Source organism: Lepus europaeus, chromosome 17 (genome assembly GCF_033115175.1).
Source record: "Lepus europaeus isolate LE1 chromosome 17, mLepTim1.pri, whole genome shotgun sequence".
Lineage (NCBI taxonomy): Eukaryota > Metazoa > Chordata > Mammalia > Lagomorpha > Leporidae > Lepus > Lepus europaeus.
Window position 1 is genome coordinate 82,454,464 of NC_084843.1, and position 21,380 is coordinate 82,475,843.

The window sequence follows — 21,380 nt, forward strand, 5'->3', positions numbered from 1 at the left end:
CTCTCTCTCACTGTCCACTCTGCCTGTCAAAAAAAAAAAAAATCCATAGGAATGAATGCAGAACTAAACAGCTTTACACTTACAAACTTCTTCCTCCATCTCTTATTCTCATTCTTATTTTTACTGAGATCTATTTTCAATTGACTTTATACACATATGATTAATCCCATTTTAAGTAAAGAATTCAACAAATAGTATGAAGAAGACAAAAAGCAAACTGTTCCTTGACAGTCAATAATTCAAGGGCTGTTCAAGTCATTGCATCTCAAAGATTCAATTTCACCTCTATAGATTTTCTTTTAGTTACTCTATTAGTTATCACAGATCATGAGAACATATGGTATTTGTCCCTTTGGTACTGGTTTATTTCACTCAATATGATGTTCTCCAGATTCATCCATTTTGTTGCAAATGACTGGATTTCATTTTTTAAAATAACTGTGTAGTATTCTATAGAGTACATATCCCATAATTTCTTTATTCAGTCTTCAGCTGATGGGCATTTAGGTTGATTCCATGTCTTAGCTATTGTGAATTGAGCTGCAATGAACATGGGGGTACAGATAACTTTTTTATTTGCTGATTTCATTTTCCTTGGATAGATTCCCAGGAGTGGGATGGCTGGGTCATATTCAGATTTCTGAGGTATCTCCAAACTGTCTTTCATAGTGGTTTTATCAGTTTACATTCCCACCAACAGTGGATTAGTGCACCTTTGTCCCCATATCCTCCTCAGCATTTGTTCCTTGCTGATTTCCATACGAAAGCCATTCTAACTGGGGTGATATGAAGCCTCATTATGGTTTTGATTTGCGTTTCCTTGATGGCCAGTGATCCTGAGCATTTTTTATGTGTCTGTTGGCCATTTGGATTTCCTATTTTGAAAAATGTCTGTTTAAGTCCTTTGCCCATTTCTTAACAGGTTTGTTTGTTTTGTTGTTGTGGAGTTTCTTGAGCTCTTTATATATTCTCATTATTAATCTTTTATCAGTTGCATAGCTTGCAAATAATTTCTCCCATTCAGTCAGTTGCCTCCTTACTTTCCTGAGTGTTTCTTTTGTAGTACAAAGGCTTCTCAATTTGATGTAATCCCATTTGTTAATTTTGGCTTTGATTGCCTGTGCCTCTGGGGTCTTTTCCAAGAACTCTTTGCCTGTGCCAATATCTTGCAGGGTTTCCCCAATGTTCTCTAATAATGTGATGGTATCAGGTTGTAGATTTAGGTCTTTAGTCCATTTTGATTGAATGGATTTGTGTGTAAGGTAGACGTCCTGCTTCATACTTCTGCATGTGGAAATCCAGTTTTCCCAGCACCATTTATTGAAGAGACTGTCCTTGCTGCAGGGATTGGTTTTGGATCCTTGATAAAATATAAGTTGGTTGTATATGCTTGGATTGATTCCTGGCATTTCTATTCTGTTCCATTGGTCTATCCATCTGTTTTTATACCAGTACCAGGCTGTTTTGATTATAACTGTCTTGTAGTATGTCTTGAATATTATGATGCCTCTGGCTTTGTTTTTGTTTTATAAGATTGCTTTGGCTATTTGAGGTCTCCTGTGTTTCCATATAAATTTCAGCATCATTTTTTGTTTTGTTTTCTTTTTTTAGGTCTCCATTTTTTGTGTATTTTTAAAAGTAATCTCTGTTCTTTATAATGTGTTATCACACACTCCATATATATGCATGGAGTGTGGGCATGCACACACACAGAGGATGTGAGATGGATAAACAAGGACAGCCTCCAAACATGAGGCTTTTTTTCTTATAAAGTTCAAAGTAGATGAACATTTATGTGCTTTTCAGTCATTACACAATGTACAGACATAATCCATTTAACAATTCAGGCTCCCCAAATGGTTACACAATGAGAATTTTCTATAAAAGTCCAGACATCAAAGCTTTTAGAAGCAGAGTACTGTTTGCTGCTAAAATCAACCTCCAGCATACACCTGTGTTTATGTACACTCCTTGAGAATGCTACAGTAGCAGTGCATAAATTCATTCTGTAAAAAGGTCTGAAAGAGAACTGTCAAAAGACTCTTTAATGTACTGTGCTTTCAGATAAAAATCCTAAGAAACAGTACCATTTACTATGACAATAACAGTTAAAACTGCATATATATATATATTTATATATAATATATGTCAGAGATCAGAAGAGGTTATAAAGAAATGGAAATAGTTGTGCTTAGGGTTTTTTTTAAAAAGTTGTTTTAAAAATAAATAAAAACGTAAAAAATGGCATAAACATAAAAAAAAAACCGTAAAAAATGTCTCACTGACTGCTATAAAAGACACAGGTACCAAGGATTTCCTACTTGGCTTAGAGTTTAAGGATGAACAATGATCTCCACATAAACCACCAGCTAGTTGATAATCTGAATCTGGGCATGTCACTTACATCAGGCAGGCAAGGGGCTGGGAGAAAAAGACAAAAGTGATTTCCCCCCTATTGCCATAAAGCATTAGCCAAAGGAAAAGCCAGGGTGGGACAAATAAGTAAACAAATACCTGCCTTGCTCTAAAACTCTGACAAATAGAAAGGTCACTCCACAGCTATTAGGTTTAAAAACAACAAAAAACAAGCCATACAGCTTGGTATTCATTCTGTAGTTCACAAGATGATTGAATATGCCCTGTCTTCTGTGAGACTCCAGGATAAGCATGCTCCCCTGGTACCTTATGCTTTTTACTTTTAGCCCCCATACAGTAACTGTAAAACTTGTATTTTAGAAACACCATGGCAACTGTTCACAATGATAACAGGGCATGGCATAATTTACGTAGTAATGTCGATCTTTGAAGCCAGGAAATACATGTACATTCTATTGTTAGGCTGGTCAATTTGCTCTTCTAGGCTTTTAACTTTGAAGGACAGGTGATCCTTTACAATCAAAGTGAATCAGAAAAATAGGGAAAATGACAAAAGTTTTAAAGTCTTTTCACAATAAACAGAATTTCTTCCAATGATTTCCTAGATATCATTCAGAAGCATCATTGCAGTCTGTAACATAATGTGCTGAAGTCCTTCAAATACAGTTATAGATACAGTTATAGAGCAATTTAAAATATATATATGTATATATATAAAACACGTTTGCTATTATTTGAAACAGTTCAATAATTTATAACATGTTAATAGAATGAAATAGAGATAAAAGGCAGTCCACATTCATATTTTTTTTTTCTGCTGTGGCACCTTTTGTCTTTGAACTAAATGCGGATTACTGGAATTTCTGCTTTCAGGAAATACCTAGAGGCATGTGGTGGATGTGGCCAAGGAGCTCTGTTCAGTGCTCCAGGGTGAAGGGTGTGCCTGCGGTTTTGCATGGTAAATTTTTTTTTTATTAGGGGGGTGGTTTGTTCTTGTCTGTTGGTATACTCAGCTGAGTTCCTCTCAAAGGAGACCAGTGCCTGGAAGCTAGTCCCATTGGGTATATTATTCTTCCACTCTTCCACAAGGACCACACAAAGGATCTGTGCAGTCCTCAGTGTAAGCTCAAATTCCCCAGCAATGTCCCTCACCAGGGAACCAGGGAGCCCTGATTGTGTGGAGCCTCCTCCAGTGACTGCCCAAAGTCCCAGCCACACCCTGAGTCCTCCCACACAGCCTCAGTATTTTCACAGTTTCAAGCACCAAGCCCGTCTGTTCTCCCCACCAGTCTCAGGAGTTCCCTCTTTGCTTTGCTGGGTGCGGACACCAGCTGGCACAGCTGTTACATATGTCCAAAATGGCGCCTCCTATCAGCTTGTAACAGGACACAGTTGCAGGGTGATTGTGGAAGAGAGAAAACATGCCCCCTTTTTGTTTTTTTCTCCTCATTTGGCAGGTACACTATCCCCCAGGGGGCTCTAAGCCAGATTCCCTCTATGATCTTCCTGCAGCTGCTTTTTTGCCAGTGGTTTGGGCTGCTGCAGTCTGGTCTCACCTCACTTTCCAATGCTGGTGTGGAGGCTCTTGGCTGCTGGGGTCCTGAGTTGTGGGTGTCCTCGCCCTCCATGTAGGCCCACTGTGTCCCTCTAATTTGCATACTTTCCTCTGCTGTTTTCTCCCTCTTCCTTGAGACTGCACTCTTTCCACTTTTTAAAAACTATCTTCTCCTAGACTATAGCAGTAAGCTCCCTCCTTACTCCACCATCTTAATCCCTGAGCAGTGTATTGGCAGCTTTTTACCCACTACACCACAGCTCTGGTCCCTAGTTCTTCTTTTAACATATAGTGCAGTCTACCACTGCAACTGTCTTGTCCTGGGCTTTTCTGTTTGTATATATATATATATTTTTTTTGTTAGAAGACTTTTTATAACTGGGGTGGCATTTTGATGCAGCAGGTTAAGCTATGGGCTGTGATGCTGGCATTCCACTTTGGAGCATGTGTTCAAGTCCTGGCTGCTCCACTTCCACAATCCAGCTCCCTGCTAATGGTCTGGGAAGGCAGTAGAGGATGGACCAAGTACTTGGGCCCCTGCCATCTAAGAGAGGCTAGGATGGAGTTCCTGACTTCAGGCCCGGCCCCATCACTGTAGCTTGTTGAGGAGTGAACCAGCAGATGGAAAATTTCTTTGTCTCACCCTCCCTGCTATTCTGCCTTTCAAATAAATAAATTTTTAAAATAGAAAGCCTATAATTCCTGAGTCCATTTCATTACTGGCTTTTTTATCATTACACAGGCTTTTCCACCTGTGTCCATGTTTCAATTTTGTCAGGTTATAAGTGTCCATTTCTTCTAGGGTTTTCAGTTGTTGGCATATAGTTGTTTGCAATAGTCCCTATAATCCTTAGTATTTCTGTGATATATGTTGTAATATCACCTTTCTTCACTCCTCAATTTATTTATTTTTGTATATTTTTCTTGATCAGTCTAGTTACAGATGTGTCAATTTTACCTTTTCAATGAAAATTCCACTGGTCCTTTGTATTGTCTTCTTAGTCTATTTCATTTATTTCTGCTCTGATACCTGTATTTACTTCTTTTACTAACTTAGGGTTTTGCTTGTTTTGCTTATTTATTTGAAAGGCAGAGTTACAGAAAGAAAGAGGGTGATGCAGAGAGAGAGAGATCTTCCATCCACTGGTTCACTCTCCAAATGGCTGCAATGGCCAAGGCTGGGCCAGGCCAAAGCCAAGGAGCCAGGAGTTTCATCCAGGTCTCCCCATGGGTGTAACAGGGAGCTCAATCAGAAGTGGAGCAGCCTGGACTCAAACCAGTGACCATACTGGATGCCAGTATTGCAGGTGGCAGCTTAACCTGTTAACACCAAAACACAGATCCCCTGGGTTTTATTGTTGCTTTTGAAGTTATATTGTTAGATTATTTGAAAATTTCTAATTTTTTAAATGTAGGAAAATATTACTATAAACTTCCTTAATACTGTTTTTGCTATATCCCATAAGTTTTGGTATACTGTGTTTCCATTTTCATTATTTCAAGACATTTTTACATTATTTTAAAATTTCTTCAATAACTCTGCTCATTCAGAAATCATTATTGTCTCCATGTATTTGTGTAATTCCTAAAGTTTCTTTAGTGGTTGATTTCTAATTTTACTCCTTCTGGGTCAGGAGGTTCATTTATTTGAGAGAGGGACAAGGGGAGGGGGAGGACGAGGGGCAGGGGGAGGGAGAGAATGAGAGAGGACTCCTATCTGCTGGCTAATTCTTCAAATGCCTGCAACAGCCTGGACTGGGCTGATCTGAAGCTAGGTGGTAGGAAATTAATCAGGTCTCTCACATTGTTGTCAGAACTCAACTACTTGTATAATCACCATAGCCTCTCAGGTTTACATTACCAGGAAGCTGTAATCAGGTATTAAAGTGAGGGACTGAACCCAGAAAGTCAATATGGGATGTAGGTATTTAAAAGAGTATCTAACTCTCAACTGCTAGACCAAATGCTTGCTCTTTAAAGTCTATTTTGTTTGATGTAAGTATAGCTACTCCTGCTCACTACTATCTTTTCACTTTTAGTCTCTGTGTGTGTCTTCTGGTGAGGTGATTATTTTTGCATGAAGTGTATCATTGGGTTTTATTTTTTAATCTATTCAGCTAGTCTGTACCTTTTAATTGAGGATTTAGTCCACTTTTAAGATCATTATTTATATATTTACATGACTTAGTCCTGTCATTAAAATTTTATTGTTTATTTGGAATTTCTCTCATTCTTTACTTCTTTTTCTGTTCATCTTTGCGTTTGTGTTTGTGATATACTGTATTGATAAGATCTGATTGTTTTCTATTTTGAGTATCTGCTCATCTAGTGGGTTTTACACTTTCACAAGTTTTCATTATGGTGATTTTCTTCCTTCTTCTTTTTCTGTAGGACTCCCTTGAGTACTACCCTGGTGGTGAGGAATTTCCTGTTTTTGCCTGTCTTGGAAAGTATTTATCCTCCATTTTTGAAGGATATGTTTGGCACAGTATTCTTGGCAGTAGTTCATTTTCCTTTCAGAATATTAGATGCATCATTTCAATCTCTCCTGGCCTGTAGTTTCCACTAAACACACACAAGCACACCTGCTGTTAGTATCATGGGTGTTCTCTTACATGTGACTTGGTGCTTTTATCTTGCAGATTAATATTTTTGTTTTGTACTTTTGAGTTTCACTGTAATGTGTTGTGATGAGAATCCTTTCTGGTCATGTCTGTTTGTATTCCTATGGGCCTTTTGTCACGGTACTGGTGAAGTTTTAGCCCTTACTTCATTGAGTAGGCTCACTATGCCTTTACTACTCTCTCTCTTTCAGGAATTCTCCCAATTCACATAATTCTTTGTTTAATGATGTTCCATAGGTGTCAGAGGCTATATTCCATACTTCTGCTTTTTAAAAATTTGACTGGACTATTTCTTTTTAAAAAGATTTTATTTATTTGAACGACAGTTACAGAGAGAGGTAGAGACAGAGAGAGAGGTCCTCTATCTGCTGGTTCACTCCCCAAATGGCCACAACTGCCGGAGCTGCACCAATCCAAAGCCAGGAGCCAGGAGCTTCCTCTGGGTATCCCACATGAGTGCAGGGGCCCAAGCACTTGGGCCATCTTCTACTTCTATCCCAGGCCATAGCAGAGAGCTGGATCAGAAGAGGAGCAGCTGGGACTAGAACTGGCACCCACATGGTAAGCTGGTGCTTCAGGCCAGAGCTTTAACCTGCTGTATTCACGCTCAGATATTGTTTGCCTGTTGTTGTAGATTTAAATGATACTTCTTGTTTGATTTATTGAACTTTCATTTCCAAGATTTGAGTTTTTTCAAGATTTCTCTTTGCTGAATTCCTCATTCATCATGCATAGTTTCCCTAATTTCACAAGCTGTCTGTATTTTCTTGAATCTCTGTTTATCCTTACACTCACTCATTTGATTTTGTTATCAGGCATTACTCTCCTTTACTTTGGAGTTTGTTACAAAAGTGTGATTGTGTTCCTTAGCAGATGCTAAATTGCATTACTTTCTCATACTTCTTGTCTCTGTTTGTGTTTGTGCTTCTGGGGGTCACCTGTTTCTATCACATTTAAAGGATGGCTTTCATGTTAAAAGGATTTTTCCTGAAGATATAACTTTGGGTGTGCTTGGTAGGCTACTTTGGTTTTAGTTCCAGTTTAATGCCATGGTATAATCTCCCTTTACCTTCCTCTGCTGTAATTCATGGCAGCAGTGGCAAAGATCTGGAGTTCTCAGTCCCAATTGGGCTGTGTTGGTCCAGGGGATGCCACAGCCACAGAAGCCTGGGAACACTGGGGTGCTAAATCATGGAAGTACCCAAGGCAACAGGGATGGGTCCTTAGTCTCTGGTGGTTCACAGGAGTAGTACTGAGATGAAGGGATTGCTGCTGCCTGGCAGTTTAGGAAAGACGGCAGTCCTGGCACCAGAGTATGGGGTTGAACGTTGGCTTGGGTCCCAGAAGTGGTCTATGTCAAGGGTGGGGCCAGAGTTGTAAAAGTACCAGCCAACAGTGCTGGGTCTCTAGGTCCTGGTAGCAGGTGTATGAGGCAGAGGGAGATGGGGAAGGGAGGAGGAGCGGAGGAGGAGGGGAAAGGAGAGGGAGGGAGGGAGAGAGAGAATCCAGAGTCCCTGTAGTGGTCAGCAGGACAGGGATTAGTCATGGGAGTACCGCTGGCAGTCCTTTTTGGGTCCCACATGTTATAGGTTACCCAGAGAGTGGGGTCAAAGCCCCAAGAACTTGGCTAGTTGTTCCAGAGCATGCAGGACACAATGGAAGTGAGAGCTTCCCTGGATAGCAGGAGGAGGAGAATCAGTGGGGAAGTTATGACACCAAGTCTGAGCTGGAAGTGTTTCTACTTCTAGGGTCCTGAGGACAGGATCCACCTGTTGCTCTGCCTCTCCTCCCCTTGAAGTGCAGAGAACTGTGTGGGCTAGGGTGCTGGGCTCATTGTTGCTCTGGAGGGCTTAGTTGGGTTTGTGCAGCCTTTTTTACTAGCATGGTGGAATGTCTGTGGGTCCCAGGGAAGATGATATGAAGGGTCTTCTGTTTTCTAGGACAGTATGGGTTCTAGCAGTGTCTCAGTTCCCAAGATGGTGGCACACTGATGCAGTCTATGCTCTGGGGGCTAGAAGGTGAGAAACTTGGAATTATCTCTGAAGTAGAACTTTTGTGCATATACCAGGTAGCTCCCCTTATTGGGCTTACAGTCTATGATAACTGTGGGTTCCTCCAATAGCTAGGATTTTCAGATAAGGCATCCATGGCAATGGGCTCTGTTGAAGCTTTCCTGTTTATCTTTTCCCTTGCAATTGGGTTTATCCTTGGTCATGGAGCTGGGTCATGTTGCAGTTGCCTTGCTCTTTCCTGTGTCATTCCCACAGGTTTTACATATCTCCCTCAGAGACTCACCGTGAAGTGCATTAGTGGTTCTCTGTGGAGGAAAGGGCAAACTGTGCACATCTCCATTCAGCCATTTTGGAAATTCCCACTTGGTATTTTCTTTTGCAAATGTGATTTGCAAATATTTTCTTCCATTCTATGGGTTGCCTTTTACTCTGCTGACACTATGCTGTGATGTACAGAAGTTTAGAAAAATCTTAAAGCTTAATTTATTTGAAAGGCAGACACACAGAAATAGATCTTCCATCTGCTGGCTCATTCCCCAAATGCCCACAACAATCAGGATGGGGACAGGGAAAGGCCAGGAGTGCAGAATTCAATCCAGGTCTCCAACACAGGTGGCAGGGATCAAAGCACCTGAGCCATCACCTGCTGCCTCCCAGCAGGCTGAAATCAGCAGCAGAGCCAGGAACCAAACCCAGGCACTCACAGGTGAGCATCCTCGGTGGCATGTTAAATGGCAGCACCAAACACCCCTTTTGAATTTTTTATCAAGCCTAATTTATCACTTTTTAAAGTGTTGTTCATTCTTGTTGTGTCATATCTATGGAACCATTGCCAAATCCAGTATCACAAAGCTCTCCTCCTGTTTTCTTCTGAGTTTTACAGTCTTAACTCTTACATTTAGGCATTTGATCCACTTTGAGATAATTTGAGAATAAAGTATTAGGGAAGGCGAGGGTCCAACATCATTTTTTCCATATCAACTTCCAATTTTCCCAACACTTCTTCAAAACTGTCCCTTGTCTTTGAATGACCTTGTTTAAAATAATTTATCATACAAACAAGGGTTTATTTCTTGGTTCTATTCTATTCCATTATTCTATGTCTTTGTGGAGACACAGCACTATTTATTATTATAGCTTTGTAATAAGTTTTTAAAGTTTGAGACCTCCAACACTGTTCTACTTTTAACATTGTTTTGGCTAGTTGGAGGTCCCTTGAGATTTCATGTGAATTTTAAAATATATTTTTTGACTGCTGAACAAATGCCCTTCAACTCTGGTCTGTGGATTCCTCTGAGTAGTAGTTACCACTTAATAATGGTAAGTCCTCCAACTGATGTACATGAGATGGCTGACATCCTAACCACTATGCCAAACACCCATCACCTCAATGGATTTTAAAGGATAGGATGTCACTTCAGTTGCAAGTATCCTGTATCCGGTGAGCCTGGGTTTGAGTCTTGGCTCTGTTTATGATTCCAGATCGCTGCTAACAAACACCCTGATGGCAACAGGTGATGGCCATTTTTAGCTTGACTCAGCTCCAGTTGCTGCGATCATTTGGGGAATGAACCAGCGAATGGAAGATCTCTCTCCCTTTCAAATAATTTAAAAAGTTTAAAAAAAAATCCATTGAAGTTGAATTTGCAGCCTAACATACAATGTGAGTTGGAGAATGATTCATGTGCACTTGAGGACATGGACTTTATTGTCTGGGAAAACAGTATTCTGTATGTCTGTTGTGTTGGTTAATTGTGTTTTTCAACTATCTGGTTATTATTGATAATGGGGTATTGAAATTCCATCTATTAGAGAACTATTTCTCCCTTAAATTCTGTCCATTTTTGCTTCCTATATTTTGACACTCTATTAGATGCATTTTTATTGTACCTTTTTATTGATTTTAATAACATGCAAAATCTTTGTTTCTTGTACCCTTTTTGATTTGACATCTATTTTGCCTGATATTAAGACAGCCATCCCTGCCCTTTTCTACTATTTGCATGGACTTGCTTTTCATTCTCTCCTTTTTAGCATATTTGTATTTTTTTTCTTTTTTCTTTTTTTTGACAGGCAGAGTGGACAATGAGAGAGAGAGAGAGAGAGAAAGGTCTCCCTTTACCGTTAGTTCATCCTCCAATGGCCGCTGCAGCCAGCGCACTGCACTGACCCAAAGCCAGGAGCCAGGTGCTTCTCCTGGTCTCCTATGTGGGTGCAGGGCCCAAGCACTTGGGCCATCCTCCACTGCCTTCCCGGGCCACAGCAGAGAGCTGGCCTGGAAGAGGGGCAACTGGGACAGAATCAGGCGCCCTGACAAGGACTGGAACCTGGTGTGCCGGCGCCGCAGGCGGAGGATTAGCCTATTGAGTCGCGGCGCCGGCCACATATTTGTATTTTCATATCTAATCTGGGTCTCGGGTATATTTATAGTTGGATCATGTTTGTGTTTTTATAAAACCTGTCACCAATTTGTCTTTTGACTGAAAATTTAATCAACTTACATTTTAAAAATTTATTTATTTGACATATAGAATTAGACAGTGAGAGAGAGACAGAGAGAAAGGTCTTCCTTCCGTTGGTTCACCCCCAAATGGCCACTATGGCCAGAGCTACGCCGATTCGAAGCCAGAAGCCAGGTGCTTCTTCCTGGTCTCCCATGTGGGTGCAGGGGCCCAAGGACCTGGGCCATCCTCCACTGCCTTCCCGGGCCACAGCAGAGAGCTGGACTGGAACAGCAGCAACCGGGACTAGAACCCGGTGCCCATATGGGATGCTGGCACCGAAGGTGGAGGATTAACCAAGCGAGCCATGGCACCGGCCCCTAATCAATTTACATTTAAAGTAATTACTGGTGATGAGGGATTTCTCTCAGTTTTTTTTTTTTTTTTTGCTTTCCATATGCCTTCTAGCTTTTGTGTCCCACTATTTTCACAGTAAAATGTTTTGATTCCACCTTTATTTCTTTTGTGTATTTTTTAAAGAACAAAACAGTATGCAACAGGTATTCAAAAAGTTCATGTAAATACATATTATGAAAAACCCTGCATGGGTTTCAAAATTCTTTTTAAAGCATAATAACTTATCTTTTAACTCCACTTTTCTATGAATTTTTTGAAGTCCCCTCCTATTTCTATTGGACCACCTAGTACAGAAAACAGTGTAGTTTAGGTTGATAGTATGCATGACAAATTACAGAAATACACTTTATTTAAAATAAACAAAATGCTTCTAAATCTCAATGGATCACTTTGAAACAAATTATTGCTTGACTGTATTACTGAGGAAAAGCAAAACTGAAGTGCATTTTTCTTTTCTGACATAATTTGGAGACGAGTAGGAAGACATTAAAGGCTATCCATATGAGAACAAGCAGAAACTGTTCTGAACTCGCTGTAGCAGAAGACTCAGTTAAAACCACCGGCTCTTGCCAAGCCTTAAAGGCAGACAGAAGGGGACCAGCACTGTGGCATAGTGGGTAAAGCTGTCTGCAGGGCCAGTATCACATATGGACAGCGGTCTGTGTCCTGACTGCTCCACTTCCGATCCAGCTCCCTGCTGATGTGCCTGAGAAAGTAGTGGAGGATGACTTGGGCCCTTGCACCCACATGGAGACCTGGGTGAAGCTCCTGGCTTTGACCTGGCCTGGCCCTGGCTGTTGCAACCATTTGGGGGAGTGAACTAGCAGATGGAAGCACTCACTCTCTCTGCCTAACTGTGACTTTCAAATAAATAAATAAGTAAATAAAAAAAAAAAACCAGACTAACCTTCCTTTAGTTTCTTATCATAGCAATGTAAACAATGTAAATGAATTCACATCATCAGATGTCATATTGTATCTGTGTCACCTTGTGTATTCTGAGATCACAAACCCCCTCCAACTTACCTGGGAGAGGTTGCTATGGCACAGCTACATTCGAGTTCTTGACAGGCAGGACTGAGGAAGAGTAATTTGGAAAAAGTGTTACACTCTTTTTAGAAGAAATCACTAGTGTTCCTTAAATAACATGTTACATTGAAAGATAATGCCTGAGAATTACCCTTTTCACACTGTTTAGTTTTTGTGATTTACATAGTTTGATTCATTTGCTTATAGTATAATCCTGTCACAGAGCATTAAAGCACAAAATAGCTATCATTCCTCCAAATTCAGTTTTTCAAGTCTTATATGCTACTATATCCATAGTGTATCAGAGTATGTCATTGTAAAAATTAAGAGAAAGGGTTGGTGCTGTGGCGTAGTGGGTTAAGCCACTGCCTCCAGTGCCACCATCCCACATGGGCATCAGTTCAAGTCCTGGCTGCTCCACTTCTGATCCAGCTCTGTGCCTGGGAAAGCAGTAGAAAATGGCCCAACTAGTTGGGCCACTGCCACTCACATGGCACATTTGTATGGACCTCCTGGCTTCAGCCTGACTCAGTCCTGGTATGGTCGCCATTTGGGGAGTGAATCTGCAGATGGAAAAGATCTCAATCTCTTTCTCTCCGTAACTCTGCCTTTCAAATAAATGAATTTTCTTTTGAAGTCCCTGCATAGATTTTTCATAGTACATTTTCCACAAATTTTTGAAGACCTCCCTGACATGCATGAATTTCAATGTTTTGAAAAATAATCTCTAATTCCATTTTTTTTTTTTGACAGGCAGAGTGGACAGTGAGAGAGAGACAGAGAGAAAGGTCTTGTTTGGCCGTTGGTTCCATTTTCTATGAATTTTTGAAGTAGTTTGTTTTTTTAAAAAAATTATTTATCTGAGAATTACACAGAGAGAGGCGAGGTAGAGGTAGAGGCAGAAAGAAAGAGAGAGAGAGAGGTCTTTCATCCGCTGGTTCACTCCCCAATTGGCCGCAGTGGCTGGAGATCTGCTGATCTGAAGCCAGGAGCCAGGAGCTTCTTCTGGGTCTCCCACATGGGTACAGGGGCCCAAGGACTTGGGCCATCTTCTATTGCTTTCCTAGGCCATACCAGAGAGCTAGATCAGAAGTGGAACACTTGGGTCTCAAACCAGTGCTCATATGGGATGCCAGCACTGCAGGCAGCAGTTTTACCCGCTATGCCACAGTGCTGGACCCTGAAGTAGTTTGTAAAATGAGAAACAGAATTTATACAATATCCAAGGGTGGAAACCTTTTTCCTGTCAAGGGGCATTTAGATATTTATAACATCATTTGTAGGCCACACAAAATTATCAAGTTAAAAGTTAGCCTGCTATAGATTAATTAAATTTTGAGCACTGCCTGCAGTTGTTTGGCAGGGCCAGACCAAATGATTTTGCAGGCCAGATGCTCCTCAGCCCTGAATTATAACCCATCAAAAGATGACAGAGGGGAGTATAATATTTTCCCCACTAATTTTCTCACATAAATAAGTAAAATGGAAAATATTTTTCAGAGAATGTAAGCCTGTAATTTCTGTGGTAAAGTCTTCCCAGTGATTTTTTTTTAATTTTTTTGACAGGCAGAGTGGACAGTGATAGAGAGAGACAGAAAGGTCTTCCTTTGCTGTTGGTTCACCCTTCAATGGCCGCTGCGGCCGGTGTACCACGCTGATCCGAAGGAAGGAGCCAAGTGCTTTTCCTGGTCTCCCATGCGGGTACAGGGCCCAAGCACTTGGGCCATCCTCCACTGCACTCCCGGGCCACAGCAGAGAGCTGGCCTGGAAGAGGGGCAACCAGGACAGAATCCAGTGCCCCGACCAGGACTAGAACCTAGTGTGCTGGCGCCACAGGCAGAGGATTAGCCTATCGAGCCGCGGCTCCAGCCCACAGTGATCTTAATTAGCATTTTCTGAGTTTTATTTTCTCATCCTTACGCACTAAACTCACTGGATGGTGTTTCCTGGTGCTGTATGACCTCCCAGATATCATTTACAGTTGAAAAACTCTTAGGTTACATTTTTATGGTAATTTCTAAATTTTTAATTGTAACAATAGAACATCTGCACAAATCAGCTGAGACAACTCTAAACACCACCAACAGTCATAGCCGTGCATGCACACAACATTAAATATGAAGGTTTATTTCTTTTTGGTAGCAATGAAAAAATACAGCTTGCAAATCTCTAGCCGTACCAGTTTTAAACTGATCTAATTCCAGGTAACAAACAGTGTTTTGCAATTGGCATCATCTACAATTTTGCATGTAATAAAGGACTTCATTTAATATCTGGACTGTGGCCGGCGCCGCGGCTCACTAGGCTAATCCTCCGCCTTGCGGCGCCGGCACACCGGGTTCTAGTCCCGGTCGGGGCACCGATCCTGTCCCGGTTGCCCCTCTTCCAGGCCAGCTCTCTGCTGTGGCTAGGGAGTGCAGTGGAGGATGGCCCAAGTCCTTGGGTCCTGAGACCAGGAGAAGCACCTGGCTCCTGCCATCGGGACAGCGCGGTGCGCCGGCGGCAGCGCGCTACCGCGGCGGCCATTGGAGGGTGAACCAACGGCAAAAGGAAGACCTTTCTCTCTGTCTCTCTCTCTCACTGTCCACTCTGCCTGTCAAAAAAAAAAAAAAAATCTGGACTGTATTTCTGACTCATAAAATTCAAATGTCCATAAAAACTGACTCCAGTATATTACAAATTACCCACAGGTACATATGTATCTCTGTGTATATGTGTATGTGTGTGTTAATTACAGTATGCATGGAAAAGGTCCAGCCTGAACCAGCAGTGCCCACTCACCAGTGGTAGATGAAGACTCAGGGGAGGTGCAGGGCAGTGCCAGCGGTGGCTTCTGACTGGGGGCAGAAAGCATGATATCAAGGCTGAGGGCATCAAGGACCCCCAGAGCTGAGCTGAACTGGCTCTGGTTCTACATTCTCCAACAACGACAGACTGGGTTTGAAGAGATGGGGCATAATACAGAAGGGAAAGAAAGAAGCCCAAGTCCTAAAACAAACTCTAGCACTGGGACTGATGACTTTGCCACTGCAGAAGCACAAACTTATGACTGAGCAATTCCTGTAGTGACCTTACACACCAGTGCCTGGGGGAGGACCCCACTCACTGGCTATGTGGCCAGTTTAGTACATGGGAATGAGTACTCCTTTTAATAGAGGACAGTACAGTAAAAAAGTAGAATCAAAGTTACAGGTAACCAGGCTAAGAGTTGCATCATGAAACAGAATCTCACATAAAGCTGTTGGTTACCCATGCTTATGTATCACACACACATCAAATGCTCACATACTCTTCCTCCACACATCTGCTGGCTCCTCTCTCAATGTAGCCTTCCCAGTGAAGTGTTTTCCTCTCCATGTTTAAATCTAAAGTTCAAACACAACCCTATTTTTTCTTTTTCTTTTACCACCACCATCTCTTGGGCAAATGTGTTTTTGTGTGTGTATTGAGGACTGATTCTCAACAGACTGCAGCCCAAATGTGTTTTCTTGGCATGAATGCTGGCAGCAACAAGGACATAGATCATCTGGTGACCTCCAATAAAAATATTCTAGATTCTCATTGGCCTATTTTGGAACCAATGATCATTCCTGGAGGAATACCAAGGCAGGCCAAGGGCATCTGGGGTAAATGCACAAGCTCAGGTTCTTTTTTTTTTTTTATTTTTTTATTTTTGACAGGCAGAGTGGACAGTGAGAGAGAGAGAGACAGAGAGAAAGGTCTTCCTTTTGCCGTTGGTTCACCCTCCAATGGCCGCCGCGGTAGCGCGCTGCGGCCGGCGCACCGTGCTGTTCTGATGGCAGGAGCCAGGTGCTTATCCTGGTCTCCCATGGGGTGCAGAGCCCAAGCACTTGGGCCATCCTCCACTGCACTCCCTGGCCACAGCAGAGAGCTGGCCTGGAAGAGGGGCAACCGGGACAGGATCGGTGCCCCGACCGGGACTAGAACCCGGTGTGCCGGCGCCGCAAGGTGGAGGATTAGCCTGTTGAGCCACGGCGCCGGCCAACAAGCTCAGGTTCTACAGCTGGAAGAACATAGAAAAAGTTGCAAAGAACAGACAAAATCAAAAGCCGCAACACATTATATTTAAGTACATGATTATATCACACCCAATCAAAAAGATAGGGAGTGAGTTCAACAGTGCAGTAGACAACTGGCTATTTAGCTGTAAGAAGAAAAAAAAAAAAAAATATATATATATATATATATATATATATATATATATAAAGAAGAAGGCAGAACAAGAACACCAGGGACAGCCACAATGTCTGCTTCACACATGTCAAAGGAGATGAACCTGCCAGAGTGCTCGGTTCTAAAAGGAATTTACTTATGCTGATCTGAAAGCACAAGGAAGCAGAAACACAACTTTTGACTAGTAGAGTAAATTTTATTTCTAATACTTAGCTTTTTAAAAACATAGGAACTTACAGAAATGAAAAAAACATTTGTGCTGCTTATTCTTCATTTTCTCCACCCAGACTCTCTCCACCCTTCTCTGTGCCCACATGGGCTCACCTGCAGATGCACGTAGTTGGGTTCTCCAAAGGCAGGCAGGCAGCTTGGAGCCACAATTCTTTAAGACATCTCTCCTCCACAACAGTGGGTCACTGAGCTCTGGTAACACTGTCCATCCTTGCCCTCTGAGGTCTCAGAATGCCAATGGCTTCCTGTGATGCTAGCCTCTATGGATTCTAATATCCCTTGCATCTGACCCACACCTCTGTACTGTCTGCCATTAATGTACCTTTTACTGAAGAATCCTTTTTTTCTACCAGAATGATTCACGGCTGATACAAACAGCTAAACCAGCACCAATGTGTCAAAAGACACAATTCACTGTATAGATCACTAACACTTACAAAAATGTTCCTCTGAGTCAGTTGGATCCTTCAGCTCTAAGGATCAGACATCCCTAAGAACAAATAAGAAACAGTTACTATCACATCTGATAGATACAAGGTCCTGGCAGAGAGCAAGTGCAGAGCTCGCGATGTCTCCTCTGAGCCGGCTTTTCCCAGCTTGTGCATTGTTATCTTCAATCTACTGCCCTGCAGGGCCACACACACACACAGACACACCTGCATATCTTACAGACATGAAGAAGTCCAGCATAAGAGGGACACTTTCTTCTCATGACTCTCACATGTTCTCATGTCATGATAATATTTAACCACTGAGCTCTTTCTCCAAAGTGATGCGGAGTATTTTCCAAACATCTCATTGGTCACATGTTCACTCCCCACCCCCAAAAATCATTAGCATTTAATTTCCATGATTTGCTTTGAATAATTTTGGTTTACCCCTGAAATTAACTGGGAAAAGAATGGTCAAAGAGGTTAAAATTTAGCTAAGCAAGAAAGAAGTAGATGGGCAGTATCCTTCTTACCCATTTGTTCCAATGAAACATAAGAAAACAGCCCTATAGCGCTAAATACAAACACACAGTTCCTGGGTTACACAGAACTAGGGTTACACATATCATGCCTACAGATACCACGATGAAATATCACGAGTATGAGATGGACATTTCATTTCATATGACCACTCTTTATCTGTACAGTGCAGTGAGTATTACTGTTTATAATTGATACTAACTTAGCATAATTTATGTCAATGCCAATGTTACTACCAGCAATTACATCACTGACTGACCTAGAGGTAGCTTAAAAACCTTGGAAAAATATGTTTGATTTTTCTATGGAGAGAGTAGTTTAGTAATTATGGCCATATTTATTCAAATACACCAGGAAACAGAAAAGGCAGGTGATACTGTTGTGAAATAATATTTCATTCAAAACATATATTGGCCAAGTTACAGACTCGGGTTCTCTTTAGAACAGGACTGATTCAGAGGTAGTTAAAAACCTCACTAAAACATCTTTTGGCTTTATTGAAGAGGCAGTTCAGTAGTAATGGCCATAGCCAGGCCGGGAAATAGAAAACAGGGTAGGTATGTGATTTGTACTTTAAAGCTGCCAAATATATTTTCACATACACACAGAGAAAAGTGTGTTGGCAAATTTTGACAATGGGTTCACTGAGAAAATGAAACCTCTGATATCCCATGTTCGCCAATGTCCATGGTGTAAAAAGTCCCACCAAGGCCAACCCACCAAGGTGCTGGAACTGACGGATGCAGCAAGGAAGGCGCCCAACGCAATGCATGAATCTGTGGTATTCTGACCATAGATTCAGTAACACAGCAACTTCAACACAGGAACAGTGAGCTGTAGCCAAAGAACTGGGAAGTGCTGAGTGTCGAATATTTATTAACTTTGTTTTAAATACACTTTAGTTATAAGTTTATATAATTTAAAATAATGACCATGTTTAACTGGCTCGCAAAATTCCTGAAAATATGTCAGCAGCACTTTTCAGTGAGTATGAGGTGATGCTGGCACATCACTTACTATGTGTGTTTAAGTATGTGATTACAAATACATTTACATATACATACATATATACATATTCGTATATACACACATACATATGCATACAACTTATAGATACCTGCGTTACCTAGTGTGAAAAATATTAATAAATACCATGATAATTACTAAACTAAGGTTCATAATTTTCTCCTCACAAGCTTGAATGCAAATTAAGCACACTGCAAAGTTCCATTGCATCGACATACTCACATAGTCTCTCACAGGTATACTTAATGCAGTTGTCACTCAATTTTTTGTGAAAAGATTCCACTGTGAATATGGATGTGGACGAATATTGCCCGTTATGCTTATAATATAATTTTGGTATCACCTGGAATATAACACTAAACAACATAAATTCTGAAGTGTTTTACCACCTTGCTTAAATGAATGGAGTCCTCCTTAGTACACATTTACTAATGAAAAGCTTTACTTCCTCCTGAATGCTTTTACATATTCAAACAAGATGTCATTTTCTAGTAACTCATGGCATTCTTTGGCTTTCTCTGGTCTCATTTTAAAAAACTGTATAAGTTTGACTGGGATGTTCAGGATGCTGAAAGAGCTTTCACCCTCGCGTGAATTCTTTGATGTTTCGTGAGTACTGACCGCTGACTGAAGGTCTTGCCGCATGCATTACACTCATAGGGTTTCTCCCCTGTGTGAGTTCTCTGGTGTTTAGTGAGAGCTGACTTTTCACAGAAAGTTTTCCCACATTCGTTACATTTATAGGGTTTCTCCCCTGTGTGAGTTCTCTGATGTACAATGAGGTTCGACTTCACGCAGAAGGATTTCCCACATTCATTACATATAAAGGGTTTTTCCCCCGTGTGCGTTCTTTGATGGACGGTTAGGGCAGACCTGTGGCAGAAGGATTTCCCACACACGTTACATTCATAGGGTTTCTCCCCTGTGTGGGTCCTTTGATGTTCAGTGAGGTTTGACTTCACACAGAACGTTTTTCCACACTGCTTACATTCGTAGGGTTTTTCTCCTGTGTGTGTCCGCTGATGGTTGGTAAGGTGTGGTTTCTGGCAAAAGGCTTTCCCACACTCAGCACACTCATAGGGCTTCTCCCCTGTGTGTGTCCTCTGATGCTGGGTGAGGTTTGACTTCTCCCAGAAGGTCTTCCCACATTCACCACATTCAAAGGTTTTTTCTCCTGAGTGACCTCTCCGAAGCTGGGTGAGATGTGACTTCTTACTGAAATTATTTCCATTTTCTTTGTAGTCATAGGGCTTTTCTACCATATGTACTAGCTGATGTTTAAAGAGGGGGGATTTTTCCCAAGTTTTGTCACTCACTTTATATTCCTGGGAAATCTTTCTTGAGTAAGCTCCCTGGTGGATAATGAAAGTTGAATTGTCACAGAAAATCTGACCGTACTCATTGTATTCATAAAGATTGTCCCTTGTAAGAGCTCTCTGATGTCCAAACCTTAAATCCATGTAGAAAGACTTCCCACACACACTGCATTCATCTGGCTCCATTTCCAAATGAGTTCTCGGAGATCCACGGAGCTTTAAACTGTCAATGAAGGTTCTTCCACATTCATTATATTTACAGACCGTCTCTCCCAGCTGAGATCTCTGATGTGTTAAAAAGGCTGCCTCCTCAGGGAAGCCTTGTCCATTTTCATTATACTGAAAAGGTGGGTCAAAACCTGGCTGAGTGAGACCATGGTGATGACTAAGGACATTCCTTTTTTGTAAATATTTACCGGATTTCCCTCCAGCAGCAATCTTCTCATGCCTAATATCAAGGAGTAACTTCTCACAAACATTAAGCTCATTAGACTTCTTTCTGGAATAGTTCTTTTTACCAGTAAGTAAGCCTGAAATATTTTTCAAGCTTAGTTCACATGAATCACAAACTTTACAGGGAAAATTTCTTGAAGAAACAGGGTCTGTGCCCAGATTAGAAATTTTCCTTACTCTGTCACCACTTTCTACACTTACTGTTTTGTTGCTGGTGAATACAAGCTGCCAGAAATGTTCATCTGGATTGTCTTGGCTGCTCTCTAATGGGTCATCAATTTTCCATTTCCTTTCTAGAAATAAGAAAAACAACCATATCTTATGGCTCTGAATACATTTCTAACGGAACTGGACTTTTACACAAATTACTTTGTTTTAGTCTTCTGGAGTGAACTGAATCCAAGCATGTATTTCCTTTCCCCTCCTGTCTTGGGATAAACACAAACATGCTGCAGTGTAAACAGGGAGAGGAAAATGGCAGTGATCTTAACATGTTAAAAATATAATCTTCAATACTGTACAGAAAAGGTAAAAGAGAATTCAACACACAGGAAGCGGAGGTAGCTGATTCAGAAAGAGGGTAACTCAGAGAGCACAGGGTGAACCCCACACAGACAATGAACACTGATTAAAGTAACAGTGAAGACTGGGAAACAAGGGTCTCTTGTTGAAGCATGAGTGATACTGGATGGAGACAGAACAGTCTGCACACAAATCAGGATTGTCACCTGGGTA

The 21,380-nt window shown here is 41.4% G+C and overlaps 1 protein-coding gene across 5 annotated transcripts in view; it reads right to left on the reverse strand.

Moving 5' to 3' along the window:
* Nucleotides 1-288: 288 nt before the first annotated feature.
* ZNF248 (zinc finger protein 248) overlaps nt 289-21,380 on the reverse strand; it is a 48,595-nt gene continuing 27,503 nt past the window's right edge. For 2 of the 5 annotated variants that reach the window (XM_062214445.1, XM_062214444.1), the window contains one exon: nt 16,716-20,938. In XM_062214445.1, the coding sequence (XP_062070429.1) occupies nt 19,437-20,938 (1,502 nt within the window). In that variant the 3' untranslated portion in view covers nt 16,716-19,436. Of the gene's footprint in view, nt 2,030-12,451; nt 12,503-15,145; nt 15,292-16,713; nt 20,939-21,380 lie in introns of those variants that run through there. The other 3 variants (XR_009868318.1, XM_062214448.1, XM_062214446.1) reach the window with 3 other exon arrangements.